Source organism: Micropterus dolomieu, linkage group LG21 (assembly GCF_021292245.1).
Source record: "Micropterus dolomieu isolate WLL.071019.BEF.003 ecotype Adirondacks linkage group LG21, ASM2129224v1, whole genome shotgun sequence".
Lineage (NCBI taxonomy): Eukaryota > Metazoa > Chordata > Actinopteri > Centrarchiformes > Centrarchidae > Micropterus > Micropterus dolomieu.
The window spans coordinates 21,307,978-21,333,554 of NC_060170.1; the positions used below are offsets into that span (position 1 = coordinate 21,307,978).

General features: G+C 38.8%; 2 protein-coding genes across 3 annotated transcripts in view; both read left to right on the top strand.

Moving 5' to 3' along the window:
• LOC123960067 (PDZ and LIM domain protein 5-like) overlaps positions 1-13,635 on the top strand; it is a 139,406-nt gene extending 125,771 nt beyond the window's left edge. Inside the window, exons 18-24 of one of the 2 annotated variants that reach the window (XM_046034571.1) lie at positions 2,285-2,367; positions 6,999-7,200; positions 8,945-9,125; positions 10,607-10,727; positions 11,083-11,198; positions 11,668-11,762; positions 13,253-13,635. In XM_046034571.1, coding sequence (XP_045890527.1) covers positions 2,285-2,367; positions 6,999-7,200; positions 8,945-9,125; positions 10,607-10,727; positions 11,083-11,198; positions 11,668-11,757 — 793 coding nt within the window. In that variant the 3' untranslated portion in view covers positions 11,758-11,762; positions 13,253-13,635. Of the gene's footprint in view, positions 1-2,284; positions 2,368-6,998; positions 7,201-8,944; positions 9,126-10,606; positions 10,728-11,082; positions 11,199-11,667 lie in introns of both variants that reach the window. The other variant, XM_046034572.1, reaches the window with a different exon arrangement.
• Positions 13,636-17,415: 3,780 nt separating this feature from the next.
• Positions 17,416-25,577, top strand: part of bmpr1ba (bone morphogenetic protein receptor, type IBa) — an 83,502-nt gene continuing 75,340 nt past the window's right edge. The window contains exon 1 of the mRNA XM_046033837.1: positions 17,416-17,510. The gene's annotated coding sequence lies outside the window, so the exon portion shown is untranslated. The remainder of the gene's footprint in view (positions 17,511-25,577) is intronic.

Here is a 25,577-nt window from a genome sequence, read left to right on the forward strand (position 1 = left end):
GCGACATTCTTCCTTTATCTTTCTTTCGGTCTATCTCTGCCTGTCAATTCACCTCTCGTAGTCTCTCTTAGTCTGACTCTATCTCTCTCTCTCAGTTCTTCACTTTCACTATTTTTCACTCACACAAAATATCCAGGCACAACTCAATGTAACTATGACTGCAGTTGCCATAACACTTGTCTCCCATGAGTCCCTTAACAGCCTGGCGCAAGGGGAAGACAGCAGTGAAGTTGGCACTGGCTACAACTATGCATTATGGGTGTAATACGTCTAGGGACAGAGTGTCGGCCCACCCAAGCTCCTCAGCTGGTGCACATACTGAAAAGACATGCGCGCACACACACACACACACACACACACACACACACACACACACACACACACACACACACACACACACACACACACACACTCCAAGATAGCTGGAAAAGCTCTGGCATCTTTCTGTAAGACAGGAAGCTAACCAGAAAATTAGTTTTAAAGTTTCAAACCAAAGCTGCAAAAACAATTTGGATTCTGTCAAAATATCTTCATTCCAATGAAAACCACAAAACCTTTCTTAACATATGTATTGCCAAATGTGTTTATGTTTTTTATGTATTATCTGAGTGATGACAGTAATAATGGCTCTTCGTGTTCATGATTTCAGATGTTTAATGGCCAGTTATAATTAATAGACAATCAATCAATACAAACCCAAATGAAATAACTAAAGTTGGCTTAATGGAGAAGTGTAAAAATCTCCCAGAAACATATTTCGCAGAGAAAGAAAAAAGATGTTGCCCTACATGTACAGTAAACCCGCCACAATGTTTTTCCTGATAAGAGCATTGCGCTATAAAAAAAAGTCCTTAACAAGTAGGGAAAAGTGTGCATCACGAGGGAGTATTTTTCTCAGAAACACATGTTTTGTCCTGCAAGAGAATGTTTTGACCTGAGAGAGAATGTGTGACCTCAAAAAGAATATATCGCCCTCCGAAAAAATTTGTTGCCTCAGTATTCAAAACAGTGACACGGATATTACGTGTTTGTATGTATGTTTATATTTCTTTAGAGACAAAATGTGTCACCCTGTGCCACAGCGCTGTTAACTGGAAATGAACTGAACACCTATCAGAGTACTACACTGGGCTCAGTTCGTGCATTTTGTGTAGAGAGCTGAGAAATACCCCTGGTCCTGTGAAGTCATATTCTCTATTTCGTCACTTGAATTAGTGTTCGGGCATCGTTTTATGTGATCACCACAAACTTTTACTGCAGAGTCTCTTAAAATTACTCAGCCTTTGACCCAAATGTGAAATATAGTTTTATTTCTTGGGGCCAATTAAAATTGACTGCCAATGCCACCATGGGGACCCATTCAGTTTGTCTCTTCACAACCTAAATGAAGTGGTCAGAACCATACGTTGTGCATTCAGCGGGGACATTAGAAATTTAAAGGGAGATGACAACATGTTTACCTGGAAATACAATAGTTATATAACGTGAAACGAACATGGTCAAACTGTGTACTGTACCATAAGCACTTAGTCTCCCCTCCATCATTAGTACTGGTAGCCTGGCATCTGTCTGCAGTACATCTGGAATGGGCACTTTTGTTCATTACACCATGCTATATTTCACTCCACTGGAGTCAATTACTCTCTGTTACATCATTTGAATTGAAATTCTGGCATTGGTTTTGAATGGGTGTGCTATATCATTAGTTAGCTGTGCAGACCTACTGGTCTCCTATCCATCATCAGGCTGGTGCCCTGGACTCTGTTCTGCTGTGAAAATGGCACATGGGCACCATTTTTGTGCGCACTGTACTCACAAGTAGGAAGTGCACCGTGACATTGAGTACTATACTGTTTTGGCTATAGATGTGTGCTGTGTTTTGGTTGGTACCATATTTGTCTCTGCTCTGTCAGCAGGTAGGTGATCTGGAATCTGTCTTACTCTCTTGACAGGAACTTGAAAACTTAGACTGTGCTAGTGGGGTTTTTTTTCCCTGTTGTGAGCTATGAGTACAGTGGGCTCTTAAATGTATTTTGCTGGGGATGACATCTTAATAAATAACCTAGAATCTAATACACATAGGTATACAGTACACACAGAAACAGAATCACCCAGAATCTCTTGCTGTGTGACCCATCACTCTGAATGAATGGGAAGCAAATAGTAACTATGTATTTTGCAATTTAAGCAATGCTAATTGAGTTCATTCAACATTATAAAACATTACAAAACATATTAATTGATTTACATATGATTTGTGTTTCCATTGTGTCTCTCCGCACAGTGAGGAGGGAGAGGAGCCAGAACTCAACAGCCATGAGTCTGCAGTTGTCAAGACGATGATCAAAGGGTCTGCTGCAAACCAGGGTAAAAAACTGTGTGTGTGTGTGTGTGTGTGTGTGTGTGTGTGTGTGTGTGTGTTCTCTCCTGTCCACTTGTGATAACAGCACAACAAAATGATTTTTCATTTACTTTTTCACACATTCACAATGAGCACTAGTTATTGCCAGCTGTAATTTTTCTACCCTGTATAAAATATAATTTATGGACGTGGGACCAAGCCACAATTGGCATGTCTCCTATTAACTGACTGAAATAACATTTGCTCCTTTGTGAACACACATTAAAGAATACAGCATATGTACATAATACATGGGTTTCAGGGACTAAAATACATTTTTGTTTACCCAGCCAAATGCTGCATAAAATCTGTGGAATAGTACATTACTGCCTAAATCTGCTGCCAATTCCAACAAAAGGATATCTGTATGCCTGTGTGTGAGTTGCTTTTGCTACAGGCATGTTGCAGTATTTTTTCACCAAAGTAACGAGGAATATAATCAGGCTAACGTGCTCGAACTGTTTTCATGTGTCACAGCTAATGCATGCATATTCAAAATGTAGTGTCCGTTAAATAGGTGCCAAAAAATAAAAATTTAGAAATTTTATTGAATTGAACTAAATCTTTTTTTATGTATTTTGATTGATTAATATGTCCCCCCCTACAGTTAAAACATGTAAATCTGATTTACTGCTGTTGGATTGAATGTTGGCAAGGGGATAGAGGCTTATTTTCCATGGTTTAAGCGTGACACATGTTGTGAAATAGGTCATTGCAGACTTTCTGTTTCTTTTCTCGTCTTTTTCCTCTGTGGAAGCCCATTAAGCTTTGCCTGTGGCGCCTTGCTCATTCACACGTGCAGTAGTTCTACTCTGCTCGAAAGATAATATTTACTGAAGGGACCTGTCAGGAGTTATGGATAAAGTTTTAAAGGCAAGCCACAGAGCTGCAGTATAACGCCCGTACTCCATCTGCACTCGGCCCATTCATTCTGAGATTAACTGTCTTATGGGTATTATTCTGTTTATCTTATATACCAAAAAAAAGTATATATATCTGCTCTGTTTATATGTGAATATTTATTCATGAAATAGCTAGCTTATTCTTCAACTTATTCAGTGAGCACAAGTCGCCTCCTCTCCTCCCAATTCTATCCCTGATGTAACAGCCACTCAACACAAATCGTAAATGTAGTCACTTACCTGGGGACCCAGACTCATGAAAATATACTACCAGCTGTATAGTGCCCTAGCAGCAGTGACCCATTTTGAATCCCGAGCTGTAGTTAAGGAACCCAGGCCTTCAGCCACTGCCTGGATGCAAATGCCCATTGTAAAACAAATTGGCATAGTGTTAAATTGTGAAAACACACACACACAGACACACACACACACACCCACACACACACACACACACACACACACACACACACACTAATGCTGTCGACCGTATCCTTCACATTCCTGCTCCCCTTCATTCCTAAAGCAGCTTCACCTTCAACATACAACCCTATGAAGTGCATACTGGTGTGATTAATGGCAGCTTTGCTAATGGTTTGATACATCAAACTGGGTGATTTGACCTAAAACTGTCTTTTCCTTACATTTAAGAAATTAAGGAACCACAGAATATGCAGTCAATTAACCCATTTCTAAAATGCTAAGTTTTTCTTTACGTACAAGCAAGTCCAATACCAAAACTATGGATGTTATTTACAAATGCTAGCACAAAACATGTCAGAAATGAAGACATTATTTTCAAAACCTTAAATAATTTACAAAGCCTTAAATAATGTACAAAGCATCGACTTCTGCTACAGTGGCTCAAAATCTATATTGAAACAGCTGCATTTCTGAATAAACATATGATTGAGAAATGGCTGATTTTTTTGGAATTTAGGTAAAATAGATCAACCACAGCTAATTCCAATTTCAACCAGAGACATAGACAGGTTTTGAAGTTCTTTCAATTACATACACAATGCAGTAAAAATGGGACTTTCTGGAGTTGAGTTTGTCCAATGTGGATACAGCACACAGAAGAGGAGAGAAAGAAAGTATAATGTCCGAAAAAGGGAGAAGAATAGTTGGGCCAGGGAGAAGAAGGGGGCCAGCGAGAGGAGTAGCTGAACCAGTAAGTGTTTCTATCCAGGTGCATAGCCAGAGATGATATTAGAGAGATTACCTAAACTTAAGATACTTTATCGAAAGTCTTAACACAGCAACACATATCTCACACAATTAGCCAAATAGTACATTTTCTGCTCAAAACCACATTTTGTTCTTACTCTACATTTCAAAATGCAAAAAAAAAAATTATCTACATACACTAACTCTATCAAAACACAGCAAACCTGACTCGAAATCAAATCATTCTGTCAAAACACTAGCGCATTTTCTTTCCAAGAGGCAGATCAGTCAATCATAGAACAAGGCCTTTCTAAACACAAGCAGTTGATGGCATTATAAAAACTGCATTACTTTTCATGTTACAGTTCTACTGCATACAGTAGACAATGTGAAATCCATTGCATATTGTAATTCAGTTTTCTTTTACTGTAAACCACCCTACATTTCTGGCTTCACTGTGTGCATTTTTGGTAACAAACTATGTAAAAGTGAATGAGTCATCTTTACTTTATAGAATGTACAGTAGGAAAAAATGTAAGTAACAGAATTACAGAATTAGATATATTATATAATATTTATTGTCACTTGTACCTCTTACTGTATTGATGCTTAATTGATGCTTGTTTGTTGTTCCTCAAATGTGAAAGCGTGAGCAAATGTAAATGTAAATTCACAATTACATTGAAACAAAAAAATGCACAGAAGGGAAAGAAACAAAAAAGCACTGTCCTGTTCTAATCCATATGATCTTCAGAATTTAGCTACACGTTCTCATGCATATCACATCTAATGTCATCTCTCGCTATGTACCTGGATAGAAACACTTACCCTGGTTCAGCTACTCCTCTCCATGGCCCTCTTCCTCTCCCTGGCCCAACTATTCCTCTGCTCCTCCGTGTGTCCCCTTTTTACTGCATTGTGTATGTAATTGAAAGAACTTCGACACCTGCCTATGTCTCTGGTTGAGATTGGAATTAGCTGTGGTTGATCTATTTTACCCAAATTAAAATAAATCAGCTATTTCTCAATGTCTCAATGATATGTTCATTCAGAAATGCTCATCAGCTGTTTCAATATAGATTTTGAGCTGCTATTGTAGCAGAACTTCTTCTGCTACAGGCTTTATATATTATTTAAGGTTTTGGCATGATGTCTTCATTTCTGACATGTGACATGTGCTCATCCTCATCCCCCTCTTCTTTCTTCACCTCCTCGTCCATGCCGTCCTCTTCCTCCTCTAATTCTCACACCTCTAAAGCCTCCACTGTAGGCCAAACCAAATGTTTACCTGTGGCCTATTTACATGTAGTGCCCAAGCTCTGATTGGTATATGAACTAAAAATCAAAAAGTGTTTTCACATGTGTCATTGTGGAATGCCAATTGACAAAATATAATAATGTTTACAATTTTGATAGTGTGAAGTGTGTTATTGAATTACAAACTGAGTATAAAGCAGTGAGTTGTGTTTAAAGTTTTGCAAAAAGTAAGTGTAAAGCAGAGAACGTACATTCAGTTTGGCACACTAAATTATTTGGCTACACGTGTTAATGGTTGCAGAAAAAGCTCTTCAAGAATGACTCTAAGTGTAAGCATTCAGAAAAAAACTGTAAAAGACTTTCTAGAGTTTTGCAAGAACTGTTTGCTTTTGCAAGAGATGTGTAGTTTTTTTGCTTTTTTGGTGTGAGGTTTTGTGGTTAGTGTGTAGAGCTTTTCAATAATAGCCAATAGTTTAAGAAAATATTGCCAAAGCAATCAGAAAAAACTGTAAGCATATGATCATAGTGATAGCAAAATGTACTGAAACAAATCTTTCTGCATGTTTTTTTTGTACTCAGTCAATGTCAGATGTACTTACAGTGGTGAAAAAAATGTCTTTTGATGATCTGTTGTGTTTGTTTTTTGACATATTACTGGTTTTAACAGTATTATACAGACTGTAAATGTAAACCCAGCCCTATTCCTAGCCCAAACAGACACACTTAAACATGACATGTTATGGTAAAGCCAAGCTCCAAAAGTTGCCCTTGCCTCACCGTGCACATACATACAAAAACATCTCCATCCACAGGGTGGAGATCAAAGGCCAAGCTACATGTTTAGCCAGGTGTCTGGGTTTTAGCAGAGGAAATGTCTTGGTGGTCTGTGTGTGTATGTGTGTGTGTGTGTGTGCGTATTCTGTCATGTGTATGCATGCACACATGTGCACATGTGCCATAGGAATGTGTCGAACGTGGAGTGAAAGATTCTGTGCAGATTGATGTGGTGAATCCAAGGCTATGACAACATTAGTCGGCCACCTGCGTGCACCGCCATGACACCTGCTGGGTGTATAGACGAAGAGGGTAGAGGTCAAATAACTTACACACCTGGGAAGAAAAACTCAGACAACACATGCACGCACATCCTTTGTCATGCCATATGTGCTCACTTTTTTGTTTTCCATCTGTTCCTCTTTCCTTTTACCTAATCTGTCTCTCTATTTCTTAATCAATACTTCCTTTTATCTTTCTTTCTTTATCTCCAACAGGCCACGGTTCACGGACTGGATTGATCACCCCATCTTTTGGTATGAGGGGTAATGGAAGTGCCAGTGTGCCAAGGGGTCCTGTCCCAGCCCGACCTGTACCTCAGCCCCACCCTAAAGATGAGGACACCCTGGTGCAGATGGCAGAACACATCCCTGCTGGGACTCGTACGCCCATGTGTGCCCACTGTAACATGGTCATCAGGTGAGGGGCATATACTATATATATACTTTTTATTAACCAGGCTACCCAAATAACAGAGAATTGTATATAATGATCAATGTACATTGCAAATATAATTCTTGGTAGCAATCTGCAGTAGGGATATATTATCAATGAAGAATCTATGAGCTCTGTCATCAGAAAGCAAAGTGGCTGTTGGGCCCATTTAGAGTTAAAATTGTGAAAGAAAACAGTGGACATGCATGCAGGCGGACGTGGCTGCACATCCATTTGCGAAGTAAGATGGGAAAGGAAAATATGTTCATGTCTTAATTATTCAGTCCCAGTTAGGCACTTAAAATAATTAACATGAAACCACCTCGAGTAAATAATCTGTGTATAAAACTGTAGAGCTACAAAGATCTGACTGTAGTGTAGATAAGGGTAACACATTTGTACTAAAAACATTTAAACACAGCGTTTGTCACTGTATTACCATTTTGTAAGTCCAGCCAGAGTTGCATATAAGGGCACATCCCTATGGGCTCTCTACCTCTTCCTTTTTCCTGTCTACCTCTCTTTTTTCAGGTAGCTGACTGGCCCTAACCCGAGTGTTATCTCCCAAAATGTGTCACCTTACATTACATGTCGCTAAAGATAGGGTAGCTCACATGCTAATGTCTGCCAAGCTCAGAACACTATCAAAATAAGCTCAGATAAGCACAGCTATTGTGTGGAGTAAATTAGTCTCCGTTGTTTTCCCACTTTACCTAATCATCAGAGTGGACAGTGCCAGGGTGCTGTCTGAGTGGATGCAGAGGATGATGGTCGCTGTAACTCCTTTAGTGACACATAGGCTTTTTTAGCAGTGTTTCTTATTTCTAAAGCAACACTGAGTGACCTGGAATATGGAAAGATAGAAATTTGATAATCTATTAATTATTTGCATTCGTAAAGAACGAGCTTTAGGCCTCATGCAACAACCACCCGTACCAACAGATTTGTTCTTAAGTGGCTTGTACGAGTGATTTACACAAACTTATATAGAATTTTCTCAATTTACAAGTGGTCCAGACCTGTCGTAGGAGACATGAGCAATTTGTCTGCTGTTTGTCTGCTTTTTTCACTAATGGATTGTATATTATAACTTTTAAGCAATTTTGAGATAGAAAATCCTATTTAAATTACAGTTAATAATGTTGACATCATCCTGTTTGACTCTGCGATTTGCATTATAATATAACTGTAAATGTATTCATATTGCCTAATGATATCATCATTCATTTAAATTGGCTATTTATGCTACAATATCAAAACTACTTAAAGTATGCACTAATTGAAGGTTAATTTGTCTCTGTATAGAATTAGGTCAACTGGAAATGTAATTTTTTGGATTGCCCCCACATACAATCATCCACAAACATTGTCCATAAACTTTCTTTATTATTAGTCTTAACTGTGAAACATTATGACCAATGTACTGTACACTGTATAAATATCATATTAGAATGAACTAGATGAAATCAGAGGTAAATCACAGTATTCAGTTACCAAGAGACAACTTGTAGAAGTTACTCAAATTGTCAATCATTCATTTATTCATTTGTGGATTGTTTATTTGCCTTTCAGCAGCTGTTTGTCGTATCAGCAGTACTGCAGATCTGTGTGGTACTTTGCAGAAATACTTTGCTGGGTTCTTGTTTGCAAATGACGTATTTTGTTACTTCGGGTAAAATCAAAAGTTGATTTCCAACCATCATATTATCTCTGCTTCTCTTTTTTTAAGGGGGCCATTTTTGGTAGCAATGGGGAAATCATGGCACAAAGAGGAATTTAACTGTGCCCACTGCCGTTCATCACTGGCAGATACAGGCTTTGTGGAAGAACAGGGATCTGTCTACTGTGAACACTGCTACGAAGAGTTCTTCGCTCCAACATGCAGTCGCTGTCAGGCAAAGATATTGGGGGTGAGTTGGTGTGAAGTAAAATGGAGCAGTAGTGTCTGTGTGTGCTGAGGTGAAGGCCCAGTAGCACTGCACTTAGCAAATTGTTGTTTGGCTGCTCTTGTCTGATGGTTATTCAGCAGAATGTAGGCCTACTGCTACAGTAGAGAATCATTAATTTTGAGCATTTTCTGCAGTGCAAAAGACTGAAGATGAACAAACTAAAGCAGACTAAAGCATCAATGTTTGCCATTTGTCTGAAGATTTTAAGTCGGTACCTTTCACTTACTGTGCAGCTGACCTTGACATTGTGTGTGGCTGTTGATTTAAAACTCCACCACCTGTTGTTTGGAGCCCAAAAGTGAACTGCAAACCTGTCAGACCGATCTGAGTTTATTTGCTTTATGTTTTTATGTTCTTCTGTTTTTCTGGCTCTTGATGATTGTAATTGAACATCCTTCTTCTCATTGAGAGTTAAACTAGAGGTTGACCCAACGTTTAAACTTAAAATTTAACTGATGTTTCTGCACACAAGCCTTAACCAAAACATTATTTCTCAACGTACATAGCTTATGCAGTAGCACTATGGATACAGTTGATTTTAATTTCTAAAGCTGCCAGGACTGGATAAATGTCAAGTAAACTCAAATTATCGTGGTCACTCTCCATTCTTGCACTTGTTTATTTTCTTAGTAAAGAGATACTGTTATCAAATTGAGACCAAATAATATAGTGACATAAAATGTACTGGTGTAGACATAATCAAAGGGTCACTTCTCAAAAGATTGCTGCATTTCAGCCAAACTGTAGCCCCAACTACACAGGATAAATGTATAGAGGCCCAATGTGGGAAAGCTAATGAGTGACCACCATTAAAATTCAGGAATGCTGTATATGTTCAGGTGTTAAGAGAATTAGGCTTAGAGGCCTGGAGGCTGCAGGTGTAGCATGAACCCAGAGTGTCAGAAAGTTGAGATCTCTGCTCTCGTAACAGCTCTGACATTCATCCCTCACGTGTTCTAACCTCTTTAGCCTCAATCCCTTTCAACCCTTTATTTCTCACACATCTTCAACCAGCTTACCGCTTCTTATTAACCGGTTTTCTCACTCCTTCTCCTCTAATCCTTCATCTTACTCCGGCCCACCAAACTTTTCCGTTGATTCCCTGTCCTGTCTTGTTCTCACAGTTTAAGGGTGGGAAAAAAAGCAGTTTGTCTATTTTAAGCTGGGTCATGTGGCCCCACAAGAAAAAATACTTAGTGTGACATGAGAAACGGATGTAAAGAGCTATGGATTTACTGACACACGTAAAACAGATACATTGATTTTAGCTGACAAATTACATGTACTGCAGTGTTATAAATAATGACCCAACTTCTTCTTCACTTTCACTTTCTGGTAAAGTGGATCTAACTTTCCGGTTACTGTGGCCAAAACACACACAGAGACCAGTGCTCCTAATGAACTGTGTGATGCCACCAACTAACCACATTGTTTGCACTTAGGAGGTGATAAACGCCCTCAAACAGACGTGGCATGTCTACTGCTTCCTGTGTGCTTGCTGTCAGCGGCCAATCAAAAACAACACCTTCCACCTGGAAGATGGAGAACCATACTGTGAACAAGGTGAGTGATGATGTCTCTGAACAATGTGCTGATTGGACACATTGACCATGCTGGTAGGGTTGATGAATGATGTCTCAGACTAGAAGGCACAACAGTCAGTGAATGGAAAGACACAAGTGGCTATCTTTTATGAAGTGACTTTTATTTAGGTTTAAACAATGAAGGGAAAAAAATCTGGCTTTGAGTTTTATTTAAACCTTGCAGTACAAGCACTTTGTTCTCTGTGGCTCACTGTTTATCTACCACTGCCCATTGTGATCTCTGTGGAGACTACTACAGTTTGATTGGGTCTTGCCATTGTGATTGTAAACTATGGGTTGTTCACTTCGTGCCATGCTGCCTTGTCTACAAAAAGACTTCTACAGTTTGTTTGGGACTGGCTGCCATGGCTGTGAGTTCCCCGTTGAGGCTGGAGACAAGTTCCTGGAGGCCCTTGGTTACACCTGGCATGACACCTGCTTTGTTTGTGCTGTAAGTGAAGGCTTCACAATCACAGTCATTGTCACAGTTTAATCAATTGAGGGACTCCTATCCGTCTGACCCGCATGCCTTTCAGCTCTGAGGAGAAAAAATGAGCTCCCAGATTACATAGACACAAACATTCAAACTCCAATTAAAAAAAAAAACATATGTGTTATCTTTTCTGAATATATCATTGCCAATTTCTTGTCTAAGTGTATGTTATATTGCAGAAATAGTCATTGATACAGGTTTTATTCATTCTTTTTAAAAATAGTGTAACTGTTACACAAACAGTCAGTAGCAGATTCAGAGAATTAATTAAATGTAATAGATATACCTATTTCTAAGGAGATAATGAATTGTATCAATGAGGAGTTTTAAAGTATTCTGGAAAACTTTACTTAAGTATCTAACCTTTCTCTCTCTCTCTGTGTGTGTGTGTGTGTGTGTGTGTGTATCTTTTTGCGCTTTTCTTCAGGTGTGCTGCACCACTCTGGAAGGCCAGACCTTCTTCTCCAAAAAAGACAAACCTCTTTGCAAGAAACATGCTCACACACTGAAGATATGAATATTGTACTTTCCTCACAATTTTCTAGCCATACATTCTCTCTTGTTTGGGGGGTGGGAATGCCTCTTCATAGTACTGTAGTTAGTTCCCACAACAATAAAATTCACACAATTCAACTCACACAAACATAGTAGTGGCTCTTGCAGTTCAGAATTACAGAAACACTGCTATGTGTTAAATACACTTATTCTTGTCCCGGATCCACTATAAAACATTTATTATTTTCTTTTGACACCTGCTTTCTGCTATAAGCAGTAAAACAGACTGTAGTAAAGGATCACTGTTTTTACCAATTTTTAACAAAAGATACTCTGAAAGAAGCACATCAGTTATAACGGATTTTAATTTTAATTTTATTTGTCCCTGCATCCCGAAGTAGAACAGTTTTACTGCCAAATGGTGCAGTGTATGTGTACTACTATTAGTAAATCACCAAATTCGCATTTAATATTACATATGATTTTGTGATCCTAATCTTTATTTATAATTTAAACTTTAATCTTAACATTTGCCATTGTAAGTCACTATACAAAGTGGCTAACCTCTTAAATCCCTCAACACTTAGACTGTACCAGAAATGTGGGAAAATTTATAGTCATACTCATACTATATGAATTATTTTTGTTAGTCTTTGTGTTGTTTTAATGAAGTTTAAAAAGAGAATATTAGCCATCCGATTTCCTGTGTTAAACTGTGTTGTACATATGTGTCAAAACCATATTATAGACAGAAATTGAAAAATCAGAATCTGCATCAACACATTTCCAGAATATGCTTGTGCAAGTTGTTTTAATACAAGTAAGCTGGATGTCTGGGGTGGTGGTGAAAGCTGTTGCCTTTGATCCGTGCTTAAACATATCTGAACTTTTTTCTTTATTTTTTAAATGAATTCTACGTGTTTTATTTTCCATTTGTTGTGCAATACTGGTAACATTGGCAAAAATCTTACTAGTTGCAAAACAAAAGGTCACATTCAGTAATATGAATTTAGAACAGTGAGGCACTTGAGAAAGATAGACAACGAGAAAGAGAAATGGTCTTGATTTTATGGAGGACAGAATTGGCTCTGAATATAAATTAAATAAATACATATAAACACAAATACAAATAAATACAAAGCATAATATAAATCCCATATAAAGTATATTTATGTATTTCTCCTTACTATTATAGACTGCCATATCTTGACAATTGCATAGTACTGGCAGAAATATGTTTTCTATACTAAGTGCCATATAGTTTCCTGAATCTTATTTATATTTTTATTTATTTTGTTTCATTATTATACATATTTATATTATAATAATTGCATTCATTTCTGGTCGATTCAGTCCTCCATATGCTTCATTAAAGTGAGCAGCTCTTTCTGGCTTTCCTGCAGGAAAATATGATCAAACATGGATACTAAAATATTTTATTTTGTTTATAGAGGATAGAAATGTCTTATCTGACAATATGTATTTAACTGTTTGGGTAACTGGTTTTTGCTTTTCAGGGCTCGGTGCAGGGAGTGGATCGGGAGTAGTTTCTTCTGTGTTTTTAGAATCTCACTTGATTGTCCACTAATTGTCCCAACATGCTGATTTGACGATATTTTCTTTTCAGTATGGCTGAGGTGTACATATGGTATATTTTGTTTTGTTTTCCAAACACCGGAATAAATGCCAACAAAACTCAGTCATTAATTTCACACAATAATTATAAAAGAAAGCTGCTGTTTTTACTTTTTGGGACAAAATTGGGTTAATACAAACAAAACTACAATACATACAATACATATATATATGTATGTATTGTACACTACAATAAAATTACACTACAAAAAACTACAATAAAATTGATCTGAGTTGTCTAATAAATGGTGTGCTTTTAAAGAAATATCCTGTGTTTCCTTATGTTTGCTTCCTGTCAGTGTAATACTAAACTTCCTGTATTATTGCTTGAGAAACCATCTGTTAGTATAGAGGAGTCGGGCATAATAAGTGTGAAATGCAGATTTCAACACACTGTGCTGCACTGTGCTGAGAAAGGTCAAAGGAGACACCAATAGAAAGAAACAGAGAGGTGAAGTGGATACTGTGAGAGAGGAGAACATGAATATGTGAGTTACCCCATGGCAGTAACAACCTATGAAAATAAAGCTATTTGGGTCAAACATTTCTTTTTATCTCACCTTTTGCACATCTTTCACAAAAAGGGGTGGCATGCATTACAGTTTTTCACAATTGCTAAGACACATTTCTGGAAACCTTCATCCATTTTCTCAAAACTTTAAACACAAAACCCAGTCTTTAAACTATATTCACAAAACCCCTTGACTCTTCTGGCAAAATCAAACAATCACCTCAAAACCGTGTGATCTGTGCTCAAAATCAAACAATGCTTTCAAAACATATACACAGCCAGTCAATATGTAAAACACTACAGAGCATTCTTTAGACACAAAAAATTGAGTCCAAGGCATGTAGTTACAGAAAATGTTTTTTTGCATATAGGAAACACATTTTCCAATTTTTAAAAAGTACTGTATACTGTAAGTACTGCAAGTAATAAAGTATTGAATATCTGTATATTCAGCACTTGCTTGAAAGTACAGTATAGTAAGCCCAAATAACAAAAAAAACTCTAAATGAAAAGCCAATTACAATTAAAAATGTTGTGCAGCTGCAAAATCAAAGTCATTGAGAGATTCATTCTGCCTCAGCATCACGTCTTTGTGCTGGGTTCGGCCAAATCACATGCAACCTTGTCCCTTGCCAAGTAGGAAAACCCTCTGGTGTGCTGGATGCAGCCTTACAGCAACAACACTCCACACCTATCTCACCACAGGCCAATTCCATTGCCTGTAAGATATTTTCTTTAGTACAGTTTTTTATAACTGCTTACACACACAAAACTGTCTCCTTTTTTCAAAACTCTACAAATAATTGCCAAAACTGCTCACACAAAATGCAGAACGCCTCATATGTCCTTCAAAATGAAACACTGCTTTCAAAATGCCATAAACACATCCTAAAATGAAGCATGAACACATTTTTCATAATACTAAATTATAATGTCTATGAAGCCAAGTCCAGTTGCTCTTGACTTTAACCTTCGTTGGATAACTAAATTATAATATACAATATACAATGCACACACTGTTGTTCTAAATCTAAAGCTCTTTTGTCTTTCATAGACTTATGTGTACATTTCCATACATTGTTCTAGAGTGAAAGTAATCTGCTGAGAGGTGCTGAAAAGAACACTGTAAACACCAATGCAGTGTTGAAACAGAAAATATTTACTTGGCAAAACATAACTGTTTTAACAACAGCAAGGTGTTGTACACAGTAGCATATAAGAAACGAAAAACCATAAACATATATAACCCAAAAGTATCCTTTTTAGAATGAAGAACAAATTGGTGTGTGTGTGTAAACATTTCCACTCTGTAGAGAATTCAACAGTGTGAGGGTGTGCAATTTAGTTACTGTAAAAAATGCACAAAATATTGTAGTACAGCATGACAACCAACCTCATTCATACAATGCAGTGCAGTGAATGGATGGCTTAGAGCTACAGATGTTGCAGTAAAATATATATTTTACAGTACAATATTGTAAGACTGAAACAGTCATTAGATAGCTGCAACCTGTTCTAATTTCTGAAGGTTGAATTATGGACGCCGCTGTAAAGGAACTTGTGGTGTATAATATATGTGCATTTGACGCATAACAGTTTTGGCCTGGACTCGGGTTACCTTATCTCATGGTCATCCTGTGGTTAATCACATGATCAATGTGGCCCTGATCTTATCAGAGATGGATCTCCTTCCTTCTCTTCTTTGCCCTCGTCCTCTTCAACTTGTCGTCGTCGTCCTCTTCTTCCTACTTCTCCTCCGCTTCTACCAACTCTTGAACTTGTCCTCGTTGTCGTCCTCTGCCTCTCCTTCCTACTCCCCTTGCTCTCTGTCCATTGTTGGCATCCAATGTTCAAAACTGGTAATCTGACCTTTGACCTATTTATATGTCTATACTACAGTTTTGTACAACTGCCTACACACAAAATCTTTACATGCCACACATTTTTTGAATCCTTTCACTCAAAGAGCAAAACCTCACCTCAAATCTCCAAAACCATTAGCTATTTCTCAGCCCTTAACTCAGTTTTCAATTGCATAAAACACTTTTTTCAGAACACCACACACAATTCTCAACCTAAGACACAAAAATACTTTCCTTTTCAAAACACAACCAATCAAAATGCTACACTTCTTCACCAGGTCACACACCCACTCCTCGCATGTGCTTAACTGATGTTTGTAGTGTTTTGAGAAAAGAGTTTGCTGTTTTTCCAATTGAGGAGAATCAGTTGTCAAGTGAGCCGTTTGGACAAAGACAATGTGATATGAGGGGCAGCTGGATGGGGCTAATGCATGTGTTCGGACAAAGACAGTGTGATATGGGGGGCAGCTGGATGGGGCTAAGGCACGCATCAGGCTGGATCGCCCTCCAGTTGTCACATGTTGTATCGCTGTATTTAACATGACAATAGTTTACACATCTGATTCGGATATTCAACATTTATATGGTGTTTCACATAACACTCATTGTTATGTGACACACCATAAATGTGTACTTTCCTATCAAATTAGAGTGAAAAGTCAGGAATGTATTTCCAAAGATACATTTGAAAACCACAAAAAAAATGTATTAAATAATAATTGGGTGCCCTGCTGGGATAAGTAGTACTGTATTTGATAGGCTAACACGGTCAAAAAAACAATAATCCTTCTATTCTAACCAGGGGTGGAAATTAACTTTTTGGCTCACCTGCCAAAGTGGCTGGTAGATGATATTATTAACTACTTAAGACATAACAGTAAATGTTTTCATGGGGTAATCTGCCGGTTCGCTGCACTGTATGAAAGGTATATAACAGGAAAGGGGGGTCTGATTTTATCCGCCTCTGAGCTTGGAAAGTAGGTGACAGGGACGAGACTGAGAGACTGGACGATCTGTGTGAAAAGCCACAGTCGTTGTGCTGGTTTTGTGTTACACGTAAGTCTATTTACACGCCGCTGGTTCCGGTAAAGCGGGACGCTACTTTAGTTCAGTATGAAGATGCGAATGCGACATATATGCAGATATTCTTTCAGCTTGATCTCCATATGAAATCAGCTTCACTCTCACTCTCCCCTCTTTCCCTCCGACTCTTGTCCATTCTCTTAACGCCCACCCCTTTACAAATCTAGCCAATCAAACACAACTAACATGAAATGAACATGTAATGTTGCCCCCTCAGGTGGGGGGCCGGTGTTAATTTTTGCCCATCCTGTGCTTTGACTTCTAGGTTACTAGTGAATTTATTATTATTAGTTTAGAGGCATTTTTAGTTGTTTATTATTTATTAGACACCTACTTGAAGAGTGGCTTGTGGGATCCATTTAGAGCATGACTCCACTCAAGTGCTTTTCTCCAGCTAATGCGCAGCTTTCAGCATGGCATGAATAACTCCTCATACAGCTGAGTGAATTTTAGAGGTTTTCATGTGAGAGACCAATGTGTGCCCCGTTGCGTGTGTGTGTGAGAGTAGGGAGAGAGAGAGAGAGAGAAAGAGAGAGAGAGAGAGAGAGAGAGAGAGTAGTAAAGGGAGAGTGGGAGAAAAGCTACAACTCTCTCCAGGAAACAGACTAACTCACATCTGTACTCGGAGTACTGAGTGCTGCCACTTTTCCTCTGCGAAATAAGAAAACAAGAAAGTATCCAAAGGTGAGTAAAGTTGAAGTGATTGCGGGTAAAACAGTTTTTAGCATACTATTGCGTCTCCAATGTCTGTTTTTTTACTCGCAATTGCTTGCAATCACCATGGAAAGTTTGACAGGCGTTGCTCTATTTGTTTGCTAGGTGTTGACAGTCTGCTGCACGTGCAGGTTGACTTGTTTATTGGCTGGAGGCTTAGTTCACTGCGTGGATATTGCATCATTTGTAGTGATGGGTGTTTGAATTAGCTTTTTTTTCGGGAGGGTGGGGGGGTAACAGATGTCTAATCTGTCTTTGTGTGTAAAAGTGTCTGTTTAGGTACCAGGGTAACAAACTCTTGTCTATATTTATCTGCATAGTAGTAATGGTAATAATAATATTAATACTTGGACAAAATGGCAGCAGCAACTGCAGACCCAAAACTAAATACATCAACACTGATGTTCAGAAAACAGGCACACATAATGAATGTCATCGCTGGTTTTACACTGAGAGAATGTGAATTTTTCATCTGACCAGTTTTTGTAGATATTACACATAATTGGTGTAAAACATCATAATAACTGCTGGATTTTTACTCAAGTATAGTTGTGGGAGCACAGGCACACCTACCTCCATAGCTGATTGTGTTTATTTTCTCGAATGTGTTCCAAACTTGCACATGAAATGTATTTGTTTGATACTTTTAATGAATTCTGTAAAAACAAGAACACTGGCTCCTCCTGTAATCCTATATTCACAGCAGTTTTACAGTCACTTTACTCACTGTCCTCAAACATTGAAAACCCCTTCTCTCTGGATTCTCTGTTGGAGGAAAAGGTATACGTATTGTAGTAGTATGTAGTATGACCAGCCTTTAATTTTTGAGGCTCTGTGAAGTGAGCCCCCTTTTTTAAGGGCTTGGAAAGCAGGGGGAAAAAATAAAATGAACCTCAATACAGCCTCCAGCACTGAATAACCTACAGCCCAGCATTCCCCATAGATCCCCCTTACACACCCACTCACACACACACACACACACACCCACACACGCACACACACACACACACACACACACACACACAGGCATGCACACAGTACTCTCCCTCCGAGTCTAGTAACCAGGTCCAGGTGTTTGTCAGTGTAGGTTATGACAAGAGTATATCTGTATGTGTGCACATGAGCACACATATGTAAATGTATATCCAGATGGCCGGAGAATACCATGGCTCCAAATCTTACCTCACCTCATCTAAAGGGGTCTGGGGGGCAGTAACGCCAGGGACCCATGCAGGAAAACACTCAGCAGATATGAATGAGAGAAGCAGAGATCCAGGTGTGTGTTTGTGTGTCGGCATATGTGTACTGTTTTCTTTGTTTGTCAACCTGGTAAGTGTATGTAGTTGTTGGGGCTTCACTGGGAACAGCAATCTTATTTAGGTCAGGAACACATCACGCAAATCTGAGAAACAGCCACATTCTCAATTGGCTGTGTAATTGAGTTTCACATCGCAGCTGTACAGAAAACGTCCCTCGTTTTCTTTTCTTGGTGTGTGTGTGTGTGTGTGTGTGTGTGTGTGTGTGTGTGTGTCTGTGTGTGTCTGTGTGTGTGTGTGTGTGTGTGTGTGTGTAAATGTGACAGAGAGACAGAGTGAGAGAGAGCAGTTTAGACACTTAACAGTTTCAGACATCTCGTGATGTGAGACAAGGTGTCTGATACTGACTGCTGGAAATTCAGATCACATTGCTGGAGCTTAATGTACGTGCCAAGAATAGCAAAATTGCCAAAAACAAACTCAATTTCTGTCTGTCTGGAGAAAAGATCAGTGGAACGCAAGGAGGAAAAGACTGACAGAGAATATAGGCGTGCTCAAAGGGCACATTTACATGCACAATGGTCTCCATGGAACAATATTCAGTCTATATCAGATATCATGTGAAGTCTGATTGATTTAATGTCAATGTCAAAATTAAAAAAACATTTTTTTGATTTACTTTAATTTCTACAAAATCTGTATTTATATTTCCATATATGGGTACTTCAGTCTTATTTAATGTAGTTTTTTATGTGTAGCTGCCATAGAGGGAGTTAAATTGGACGTAATGACCAGTGGTGGCAGCTTGTTAAATGGGCCAAAACATTTTCTCATTTCGATTTGAAGTGTCATGTTCTTAACATTTTTCATCTGATACTGTAATGCCAGGACCCACTACCTCTCATGCTTCTCAACTTATAGGGGGGATCCTTACTTTGAAAAATGTAAATGCCTTAAGCACTTCAATGTGATTACAGTCACCACATTACTTCTGCGGAGGTAAACGTATTGTAGGAAATGTATGTATTATACAACCATAAGAAAGACATCAGGGCAAAGATTATAAAGAGAGGGAAAAAAATATTCATGTGAACCCGAGGACAATTTGCCAGTGTTATGCTTGTCTAAATTCCAATTTCCTCAACTTAGAGATCGAGCTGATAACAAGCAAAAAGAGACAAGAGCCTTGAGCCTAAGGCCTTCATCTGAAAGATATAACTCTCTTTCTTAATTACAGTGTCACTGTAATTTATAGAAATGTTCCAGCATTTATCTATAAATCTGTGTCAATAAAGGTTTCCGCAGGCCTTGAGAATTCTTTAAAGTTTACCTTAAAGGTTTTTCAAATGTAGTAATGTGTGGGGAAAAAAACTGCTGAACATTTATCAGCCTGCCTCAAATCTCTGGCTCTGTCCTCTTGAAGAAACGGGGCACAGGTAAATGTATTTCTTACCTTGATTATGTGTGTTACAGGTTTGAGGTTCACCCAAACTGCTGTAATCTCCTGTAGGTCTAATTCTTACCCCGTTGTTAAAATGATTCAGCTACAAAAGAAGTGGCTGAACTTGTCCAAATGTAGATATAGACCTGCAACTTTGCAATAAAACTTGTATTTGCTAGAGGACATTTTCTGTCTAAGTGCTGAACTTCTGTTAACAGCATGTTCCCTCTGGTGATTTCCCCTCTTCAGTGCTTTAAGCCCGTTCTGGTTGTGTTCAGGCATTTTATAAATCAACTTGTTTTTTTAGGCAAAAAACACTATGCAGGTACATTTTCAGATTGTTTTATTGATTTGAAACCTCCGTAATCGACAAAGAAATGTAGGTAGCCCAAGAAAGGAACCATGGCAGCTAATGATAAAGGTGTACTGCTGCCTAAAATATGTAGTTCAACACTTAAGGTCTTTTAAGCCAAGGTTTAAAACACTTGTAAGAAAAAGAGAGCAACAACCTTTTAAGCAAAACCTTAGGTCACCATCAGTACTGCTTTTGCTGTGTGGCAGACAGCCAGACAGCAAAAGCAGAAGTCTAGTGAGAAATGCCCAGATTTATTAATCACCCACATTGTCCCTAAGGTGATACTGTTCCTCATAATCTCTCAGTGCAGTGAGATACACAGTGTTTGTATACTTTATCTTGATCAAAGGGTCATTCAGCTGTGTCAAAGTCAATCAAGTAAATGTACAGTATATCCTCATTTATATATGACCACTTGAATGCTAACCCTACATGGTAGTCTTCTCTGTCTCTGGAAACATGCTGTCTTCTGCTGTAAAGGTTTAGGCAGTTTAATGTGACATTACTTCTACTGGCTGCATTGTGCATGTCAGCATCTATGCATGAATGTGTGTCTGAGGTCTATGTCTTCATACACATGGATCCCATCGGGTCTTCCTCTGTTGTCCTTTGAAGCTGGGATGAGTTAAAAATGTGACCCCTTGCTTTTTAGATGGAAATTGTGATCTATTGCCAGTGCTTTTGATACGTTCAAACAAGTGTGCACTGACATATGCACGCACACAAAGCTCAGACACATTTCTTTTACTACACAACACACACAATGCTGTATGTCATGAGATCCAGTTATTTACTTAGTTATAATAAAACATACATTCACACATAACTGAAAATGTTTTTTCCTGCAACAGCATGTTCCTTACTTACTGTAAATGTACTTACTGAATATTGACATTCCAAGTAATTAGCAGTATACCTTTCACAGTTGTGACCATGTAGTAAAACTACTGCATCACCATATGATCATTTTCACACTGTCCTACTTGTCTGTCAGTACGCTGTGTAATTATCAGTGAATAAAGGAATATACAGTGGCACAGTGTGCACTTTCTTCTCAGTCACTGAATGGAAGTGCTACTATAATCTAGCGAAGCCACATGATTTTGGTGGGTAAGCACTTCATATGGTGAATCAGGACTTGGACCATTATTTTTCAATTAAAACTTTACCTGCACGGTACCGTACTGTACCTCTAACATATATGCAAGTTTGTAAAAAGAACCATTTGTTCTTGAAGGTACATTGTGGATGATTTGGCCAGAACTCAAAAAATAAACTAACATTATCAAAAGAATGTGAAGAGCTCTGACGTCATCTCATAGACGCCTGCATATTGTGTTGCAGAGGTAGCTGCCTCCTATTTGTTTTGAGCATGTGCCCAGTAATTACACATTGTACCTTTTGGAGTGGCTAGTGTAGGGTGACCAGATGAGAATGGGTGAAATTCGGGACGCAGGGGTTTACTTTGTGGCTGTGTATAGTACAGTTGCAGTTAAAATACACTTGTTAGCTCAGGGCATAGGGTCTGACAGGAAATTTGCCTACTGGGTTGATGTAGCTGTTGATGAGGAAGACACTGACAGGGGCATAGCCAATACACAGCAAGGCCTGAGGTGTGTGTGTGTGTGTGTGTGTGTAACAGATGAGAGATGAATTTGCATGTACTGCTTTACAATGGGAGACAGTGAGTAGGAGTCCGAAGAATGTGCTTGTGTGTGATAGCATTAGTTTGTGCATGCACATAGGGGGGCATTTATATTCACGTCTGTGGTTATCGGTCTTATCTTTTCAGAACCAGATCACGCAGCTGCACAGTCTCATTATCCTAATCTTCGGCTCCATTACTCTCTTGCTCCCCCTCAGGGTGGACATTTAAACACGCAGCATCTCCTGATCTTATGATGGAGTTATCCTGTCCCAGCGCTCTATAATTCACACAGGGCGCACAGTTCAGCCACTCCTCCCCCGGTGTTCCCCTTTTTCTTTACTTTGAATGATGTGACAATGAGTTGGCATCAGCACCTTTAGACACAATACTTGAAATGTTCCAGCCCTCTGACTCCAGGACCCAAAGGGAGATCACAGTAATCAGCAAATTACTATAACAAACTTTGTGGCTAAAGTAAAGCTGCTGGCCATAACACTGCACTGAGATAAGCGTACGTTGAAAGTATAAAACATATTTAAATAATGATTTACTAATAGGCAGCAGAATTGAGTTCAGGCCTGTGTCCCACAGGGTGGATGTTAAAACATACTACCAGCCAGTTTCTGATCTCATGGTTTGGCTATTTTGTTTCGCTGCTCTCTAATTCACACAGGTCACACAACTCAGCCACTCCTTTATAGTTTCTTTTCTCTTTGTTTTTTTTTGCCCTCTGCACCCTTTTACATATGAGCAACGTGCTTGAATAGTTCACATCTGTCATTTTCTCCAACCTCTCGCTACCTTTTGATGGTTAATCATTTCTGTTATATATTACAATGTACATTTTAAATGACGACATAAAAACAGTGCATTGTTGATAAGAAGAGCCCTCATCATAAACATAAACCGGTTGAGCCCTGAGGATGCTTTAACCCACATAGTTCAGCTTTGAACTGTGAAGCTGTTCTTTATTTGGTGGACCACAGCTCTGTCTTCTTGTGTTTGGTTTGGCTCATTCCTAACTAAAGTAATCACCGGGCCTGTGGTTCACTCAAAAGAAGGGGAAAAAAGAGAAATGATGGAGTGATGAGTGAGGGGCTGAAGAAAAACAGCAGACTGAGTAGAGAAAGATACCCATCTGGAAACACTTTGGGACAATTTCATCCCTCCTGCCCTCCAAACCCGACACCCCCAATTTTCATGATGCCTCCTTTTGAGGTGCTATTCCATCAGTGAGGGGAGAGATATTTGCCTACGAGCAAGTGTCATTGTTAAGTTTCAGGGTGTGCTTCACTTCTTTGTCTAGACATCCAGTTACTACTAGTTACCTACATTAATTTTATTGGTAGTTTTAATGAAATATAGACTTGGCAACTCAGGCTAAGATATTCTTGATAGAAAGCGGCATCATGTTTTACCTTTTAGGTTTTGTTTTCAATATATGCAAAGAGAGACAGAGAGAAGCTACTTCAAGTTGTGGCCTTGCCAGTTATTCATTTTCTAAGCATGTCTGAAAGGTTAAAGGTCAGACTGAGTGATGGAAACCCCTTGACTTCCTGTTTTAGAAGATGGGCTGTGTCAACCACATGAGCAGTTCTGTGTTACATTACATTTTTCAAAATGTCTGAAGTCACAAAAAAACCCCAAACCTGACCAAATATACAGGTGCTTTTATTTTTGACCAAGCTTTTGTAGTCAGGCGTCCAGAGTGAAGGTGTAAATGAGGTAAACACACTTTCAAAGAAGGTAGTGACTCACAGTGAGTCGGTCAAACTGACAGAGGCAGACGGCCAGGACAGAATGTTATTAAATGGAAAAAGAAATTGTAACTGTTCAAAGAGTTCAAGGTATTGTCTGCACCTCTCCGTGGTATGTGGTTGCTTCTTTGTCTTTATTTATGTCTTACCTACATGGTCTTTTACTGACTTGTCCTATAGTCCTCCACACACATGCATTTAGGTCTGGAATGATAAATGGCTTTCTTTGATTTGTACAGATGTGTCTTTGTCAAAGGGTGAGGTATAATGTGTATAATCAAACTCACAAGCCACTATTTGTTGTTATTATTCTCTTTCTCTGTGTCTGTTCCCTGTCTGTTTCCCTCTTTCTAAAAAGCCCCCCATCTGCTGCTGCAGATGTACTGTTTTTTTGTCATATCATTGATACCCTGCTGGCTGAAATTGCCTCCACATTGCCCGTGCAGGCACCACCTTCCTATGAGACATGACGGGCTTGTAAGTGCAATTCCAGTGTAATTACATCCGATTGATACCAAATCAAATTTTGCCCCTAAGATACTGAATCTGATGCATGTGAAATCAAATCTCGAGGGTGGATTTATACATATCCATATCACAGGAAAACTACAATGTGGAGCAGGCCTCTGGGAGTCTTTGTGTTTTGTCCTGTGAAACACTAATGCTTATTGAATCAGTTTATTGAAAGATGCAGACAGTGTTGGGAATCCATTGACCACCGACATCTGCTGGTGAGATGAATGTAAACAGGAAATTTAGGATTGAGTCTGAAGTATAGTTTCTTGTAGATGGAGGAAATGTGAGGTGAAGTTGTAGATAACATCATGCCAGATCTTGCAGATCTTGTTGGAGGAGGGCTGTTGTTTGCAGATTTAATTAGATGAGATATAGATAGATAGACAGATAGATAGATAAATAGATATACACATATAGAACTGCACATTTTGAAGTGGCCTTTTATTGTGGCCAGCCTAAGGCACACCTGTGCAATACCTATGCTGTCTGATCAGCATGAGGTGGATGTATTATCTCAGCAAAGGAGAAGTGCTCACTAACACAAATTTTGACAGATTTGTGAGCAATATTTGAGAGAAATAGCGGTGGTGATGGTGAGATCCAATATGAGAAAGACATTCTGAGTTACAAAGTCCAGACCAGATGTCCCTAACAGGCCCCTGTAGGCGCCTAGCCAATTCTTTCTACTCACACATTCACACACATGCATATATTGAATTGCCCATTGAGGGGCGTATCAGATATTTTCAGTTGAATACAGTATATTCCCCTGCAGACAGACACACACTCACACGTGTGCTACCAGCATCTCTAGGTTCAGATTCATAACTAAACAGGTGTGCGTGCATACACACATACTTGCACCACATGCTCACCAGTTTTATATTCAATGTGATATGCTGGGAGCAATGTTTTTACAAGTCAAACCTCCTGAACCATGTCCACTCAGCTTCCTGTAGGAAAAAATACCCCTGCCTCTACCCTGCACTCCTACCTAGCTGCTATACATTACGTTCTCAGGCATATAGCTGATACTTTTCTACTCAGCATACAGTAGCAAGATG